Source organism: Cynara cardunculus (assembly GCF_001531365.2).
Source record: "Cynara cardunculus var. scolymus isolate 2C chromosome LG 2, CcrdV1, whole genome shotgun sequence".
Lineage (NCBI taxonomy): Eukaryota > Viridiplantae > Streptophyta > Magnoliopsida > Asterales > Asteraceae > Cynara > Cynara cardunculus.
This window is the reverse complement of record NC_037529.1, coordinates 18625938-18632779: the sequence shown is the minus strand read 5'-3', so window position 1 is coordinate 18632779 and position 6842 is coordinate 18625938. Positions and strand designations below refer to the sequence as shown.

The following is a 6842-nucleotide window of genomic DNA, read 5'->3' as shown; positions in this document are numbered from 1 at the left end:
CATTAAGGGCTTTCTAATTACAAAATAGGAGCTTATTCTGACTTATGGTTTGTAAGTTATACACTGTCAAAGTATGGACTTACATAGTCGGTAAAATCCGATTCCGCAATTCCCGACTAACTTTTATAATCCAAATTCCATGATTCGCTACATTTATGTGCTATAAACATGTTTCAACATACTAAACAGTAAAACAAATCCAATGGTCGCTAACCTAAGCTTAATCATGCAATTTTACTCTTTTCGGCATTTTACCGAACAATTGGTGTGCGGTTAAACATATACACTAAATCTAACCACAATGAAACCATAATCTAACTTTTTAATTTCTACATCAATTTAACCAATCCTAGCATTCTAAACATGAAATATATCATACTTATAACAATATCCATCCGTAAACTTATACATAACATAATTTATAAACCAGTCTAAAAAATGTTAACGTAAACACCCTAATAAAAGCGAATGAAATTTATACCTTTATGAAAGGTTCGAAGAGTGGATTCCAAATATATAATCATTACTTCAATTGCTTCAAGGATTTGATAAATATTTTAGAGAGAAGAAAAATTGAGAGAGAGAAAGATGAGGCGGTTCAGATGAAGAAGATAAGAAGAAACAGTGATGGTTTTGTTTTTTTCTTTAATTTATATATATCTATATATATATATATAGGGAAGATAAAATGTTAACCAACAATTTTGTGTTAACTTTGAAAACCCTCTCAACCAATCAAATTTCTTCATTATTGTAGGTTGATGTCTTGTTCACTTTTTACTTCCAAGGATATTTTAGTAATTTGATTACATATGTAACCCCCAAACAATTAATGGAGGGTTACAAAAAAATCATATCCCAACAAATAATCATTCATTTAATTAATATCTTTATTTTTAGTATTCATCTTCCATGTTCATTATTGTATAAGTTTTAAATCGCATAAGAAACACGGTAGTAATGATATTCGGCGTCGATCAAGCTAATATGGATAAACGTAAAGGAAAAGAAATCGACAACACCGCGGAGATTATAATGGTTTATGAAGACAATCCGAGTTCGAGGTCGGGAAGTCATGAAATCAACCAAACCGAATGTCTTGGTAATAGATTTTTATTTTTTTAGATTCATATTGATCGAAAGTATGTTCATTACGATGTGTTGTGTTTTTTATAGTTTATCTCATATTATTTCTATGATATTCTATCACCATGGTGCATTTTCATCTCACGTATAAAAATCATTAACTACGAGTGGTCAACTAATTATAAAATGCATTTATGTTCATATCTTGTTCACGTAAAGGAAAAAAAATCAACAACACCGCGGAGATTACAATGGTTTATGAAGACAATCCGAGTTCGAGGTCGGGAAGTCATGAAATCAACCAAACCAAATGTCTTGGTAATAGATTTTTATTTTTTTAGATTCATATTGATCGAAAGTATGTTTCATTACGATGTGTTGTGTTTTTTATAGTCCATCTCATATTATTCCTATGATATTCTCTCACCATGGTGAATTTTCATCTCACGTATAAAAATCGTTAACTACGAGTGGTCAACTAATTATAAAATGCAAAATAATAATATGATTTTGGTTAAATAAATATTCATAGGCAAAGGCTTGAAGTTAAAGAGGTGGATGGTAACGCTTATCAACCCATTGGCCACATAATGTTTTGAATATATGAAAACGGTGGTTGTTCTTTTGTTTAGGTTTGCATGCGCATTTGACAATGATATTATTATGATTGAGTCCCTTTTCTCTAGCCAACACACACATAAATACCTTTATATTTGGTCCTTGTTCATGTTCATATATATATATATATGGTCCTTGTTCATATTCACATATATATGGTTATTGTTCATGTTTATATATATATATATATATATATATACACACGGTCCTTGTTCATGTTCACCATTCGTTCATTTGGTAATGTCAACATACATGTTTATATACATGGCTCTTGTTCATGTTCATCATTTGTTCCTGTTCATGTTCATGTTCATTCATTTGTCCGTGTACATGTGCATATACATATGGTTCCTGTTCATGTTTACCCTTCGTTCATGGTCTTTTTTTGAAAATTTTACATCAAATTTTTTTATTTGCGATTTTTTCATGGTGTGTTCCAAATGTTTGCAATTGTTCATATTATTGGGTGGTTAATAGCATCTCTTAATGTGTTTATATACGTCATACAATAACATCATTCCAAAAAATTTCATGACAATAGAGTATGTACATTTTAACATGTTATCCTGCTATTTTACGATAATCATCATCAGCGTACAATTGTTCACCTATGTGTGTTCATGTGAATATTTCGTTCATTTGTTGGTGTGTGCTCATGTTCATATTTCGTTCATTGAACAAGAGGTGAACACTGTTCATTGATGTTATAAGATATGATTGTATCAACAGGTGTTCCTATTCTTACAATATCAGAACATGAACCGGAGTACGCTATCGAGGAGTGTTCACAAGGAAATTAGTTTTTTATCCCCAAGGTTGATGACGAGCTTAAACCAAAGATCAACTCACACTTCTTAACTATAAATGACGCGGAAAAGATGTATAGGGCATACGCGGACAATGCTGGTTTTGATGTTCGTCTGCACGCCAAAAAAACAAACAAGAACGGAGACATACAAACAAGATGGTTTGTATGTAATAGGGAGGGAACAACAAACAAAAAGTTTTTTGATTCCATGGATATTCAGTTTGGTGAAAGGAGATACCGTAACACGAACCTTAAACGGTGTGGATGTAATACATGCATAAAAATCCATTTGAAAAAGGATAAGTCTGGTTACGAGATATATGAGTTTGTCGAGGCACATAATCATGCACTATTCAATACTAACGATCGACGTTTCTCAAGGAAAAATAGACAGATGAAGTATACGGATTTCAAAAATGTCCTGAATAGCTCGAGCTACAAAGTCGGTGCGATTAGGGCTCACCGTATACAAACGACATTGAATGGTAGGTTTGAGCATAATCGATATTCTGAGATCGACTTTAAGAATTTCAAGAGAGATGCAGTTGCGTGTGTTGGGAAAAAGGATGCGAAGATGTTGATCAATAAACTATCCAATAGGCGAGATATTGTTCCCGGTTATTTTTTCGAGTACAAGTGCAATGATCAGGAGTTGGGTGCCATTTTCTTGGCAGATGATGTCGCTAGAGTTAACTACAAAGAGTTTGGGGATGTAATTTCGTTCGACGGGACGTTTCACACCAACAAGTAAGATTTTCAAGTTCAATCAGTTTTTTTGATGTATGGTACTTGTTGGTATTTTTTTATAACTTTTATTTTACCTAATAGGCATGCGATGATTTTTGTTCCCTTTTTGGCGGTTGACAATCACAAAGCTTCGGTTATTGTCGGATCGGCGTTAATAAGTGGTGAGACAATTGAAAACTTTACATGGGTTCTAAGAGCTTTCCTAAAATGCCATGAGAAGCAACCAGTTTTTGTGATTACGGATCAATCTTCGGCGATGAAGCAAGCCGTCCCGTTGGTGTTTACGGAAGCTAAGCACCGACTATGTATGTGACACATCATGAAGAAAGTGCCTTCTAAGGTAAGTACACTTTAATAAACAACTCTATTTCATAAGTAAATGTCACTGTTCATAGGTTCATATTGTGATTGATACGTCCGCAGGTCAGTGTCGCCCTAAATCAAGATCCTCTGTTCAATAAGGTTATTAACAAGCTCGTGTGGAACATAAATATTGGCCCATCGGAATTCGAGACCAAGTGGCAAGAGATGACCGAGCAATACAATTTAGGTGGTGATCTGTGGTTCACAGAAATGTATGAAATCCGCGCATCATGGATTCCAGCGTATTATAAGGACACACCGATGTCTGGTCTTATGAAAATGACATCAAGATTCGAGAGTTCGAATTCGTGTATTAACATATACGAATCATACTGGTTTGATTTGGTTCAGTTCCTTAATAATTATGACGTTGCTATAGAGAAACAAAGGTACAAGCAAGCTGTGCATGAAACAATAACGAGGACAACGTATCTAAAGTTGTTTATTCCATTGCATTTAGAAAGTCAAGCATCAAGGGTATACAGTCGAAATGTGTTCTTTGACATCCAAAAGGAAATAAAGAAGGCTGTATGGTTTTGTCGTATAAAGACTGTCGAATGTCGGGGTGATCTCAAAATGTTCATTATAAGCCATAAGAACAAGAAATCGTTTGTCAACACCACGTATCTGGTACTATATTCCTTACATAGATACTAATGTCTTTTAAATTATTCGGTTTATATAAACTGTTGTTTATTCGGAACCTAATGTAACTATTATAGGTCTCTCGAAACTACCCAACCAACACGGTCGAATGCGAGTGCAATCTATTCACGCGTAACGGGTATCTGTGTCGTCATGCATTTAAGGTTCTAATAAACGAYGAAGTTGAAAGTATTCCGAACCAATACGTTTTATGTCGATGGAAACAAAATTTGGTCCCTGTTCAGATACAATCCGCTAGGGTTCGATACGGTGAGGTGGATGCGGAGAAGGGTAAGTCCATAATTGATGTATACTCCAAAGTCGACGACATTATAAGCATCGCCCGGAATGATAAATCGATACTGACTAGATTGGAGCAGACTCTCGACAATTTCATGGTTGATATCGAGAAAGAGGTACCGTATGAAGACCTATCCCAACAAAAGTTGGACGCGATCAGAGATCACCTTGGTGTTTCCATACCAGATGACGTGGACATTCTACCACCATCTGGAATAAGGAACAAGGGTTGTGGTACTGGTAAGAGGTTGGTAAGCATGTCTGAGAAAATACAGTCTGTAAGCAAGAAAACCCGTCGAAAATGTGCGACATGTGGCCAACGTACCGGACATGACTCACGTAATTGCCCCGAATTGATAGAGTAATCAGTTGTCCAAGTATTGGAAATATCATCGTTTCAGGGGTGCTTCATTGTTGTCAATCTTACATTTCGTCATGCGCCGATTTCGGTTTATGTTATCTTATGATTGACATACATCGTCTAGTTTTCGTTTTATTACAATTTATGGATGTCTTAGTCACTAGTTGTTATTTCCAAGACTAAGTAATAAAACCACCGTAAGTGTGGTGTTCATAATTACCGACAATATATGATTTGGTAAGTGTTTTCGTGAACAATATTGAACTTCATCCGATATTGTCATGTTTTTGTATTGTTGGGTATGATTCATATGTTGACGTTTCTTGTATTCGGAGGGTCTTGACAACAAAACTGTTGTCTTTTGGTTTTCAAGCTTTTGATTTGTTACAAAAATAAATGCCGAAGTTGATACTGCTTGACAGTAACTTGATTGCGGTTGACATTATCTAGGTTGTTATATCAGTCAATGACATATATATTTTGTATATTATTTGTATGATGTTCGTTCGTATTATTTATGCTAGTATGTGTGTTTGAAGTTATGATGTAGTGTTCAAGTAACCATGCCATTTACTGTTGATGGCTAACCATATTTGCCAACATCTTGTTGCTGATTTACTTGGATTAGATCGATCAAGTTATTCCAGATGTCCAGAAAATATACTAATCTTATGTGAGAATACCATTTACACCGTTTAGACCAAAAAACAGGCTGGTAATAACAATCAAACTACACAGCAAGAAAAACCATGCCATTAAGATGTGTGTGTGTGATTAGATCAAATGATATGCACCTTTTCGTTGTACACAATGTAAACAGGTTCCCATTGATGTTCATTCATGTTTATCATTTGTTTTTGTTCATGCCCAGCAATCATTCAACTGATAACGTCATAATTTGATATGCTTAATGAATTGTTAAGCATCATTCTAGTTCTTAATGTTTTACACTACGTACAGAATAATGAATGTCATACTACAATCTATAATGTGAAACAGTGTCAGGCGAGGTGCATTGTCACGATAACACAGTATAAATTTGTTGATATCAAACCGGTGCAAAATTAAACCTCAAAGAACATTTGATTAATCAAATACGGAGAATGTATGAACACAAATGACGTGCATTTATGTCTGAAAACATTACGGTACCACAAATATCCAAAAGGTAAGTGGTACGAAAAACCAGCTAACATAAATGTGTCAAGACAACATAAGCAAACATCTATTTCTTCCCCTGACTCATCAGTCGTGCACCACAATTTTTCCTAGCATTGTACGATGTCTCCATCGCAATGAACCTTTCTACATCAGATATGATAGATGTCTTACGGATGTTCTCATCGCTTAGTAGCATCTTCGAACAATATTTGGTCCTGAGAACCTTCAACTGTCTCTTTTGTTTCGTACCCTCCTTATATAACCCACATTCCCATTTCATTACGTCTCCTCCAAAGAATGTCTCCATGTGCCGCATTAACATAACACCAGCGTCTACGGTATTCTCTCGGAATTGCCACCGTGTCTTGATATGGTCCTGATCCATTTCAGCATACACTTTCCACGCCCCGTGCCCCTCTTTTAGTAGGTGCATTATCATCATATCTTGCTGCATACATGATAAAGAATGACAAAGGTAAATATATGTTCATATTGATCATAACAAAACGAAATTTTAAGTTGCTTTACCAAGCCTACAGTGCTCGAGCCATATATATCATCCACTTTTCCATCCCGATTCTGGCTGTCTAATATGGCTATTGATGGGTGCTTCAGATCGAATACTAGAACGTAATAGAACGACGGTTCTACAACCGAGAAGAAGACCTACAATTTTTAAAAGCCGTATCTAGTTGATCCCATTTGGATTAATGCTTAAATAGCATACGTATAGTTTTGATCGAAGTTAAAAGA

At 35.2% G+C, this 6842-nt stretch overlaps 1 protein-coding gene across 1 annotated transcript; it reads left to right on the top strand.

The window, feature by feature from the left end:
- Positions 1–2582: 2582 nt before the first annotated feature.
- On the top strand, positions 2583–4932 carry LOC112505980 (protein FAR1-RELATED SEQUENCE 5-like). Its single transcript, XM_025110013.1, has 4 exons — positions 2583–3259; positions 3341–3536; positions 3683–4252; positions 4345–4932. Exons 1-4 carry the CDS (start codon positions 2583–2585, stop codon positions 4930–4932), a joined length of 2031 nt encoding a protein of 676 aa, XP_024965781.1.
- The last annotated feature ends 1910 nt before the right edge of the window (positions 4933–6842 follow it).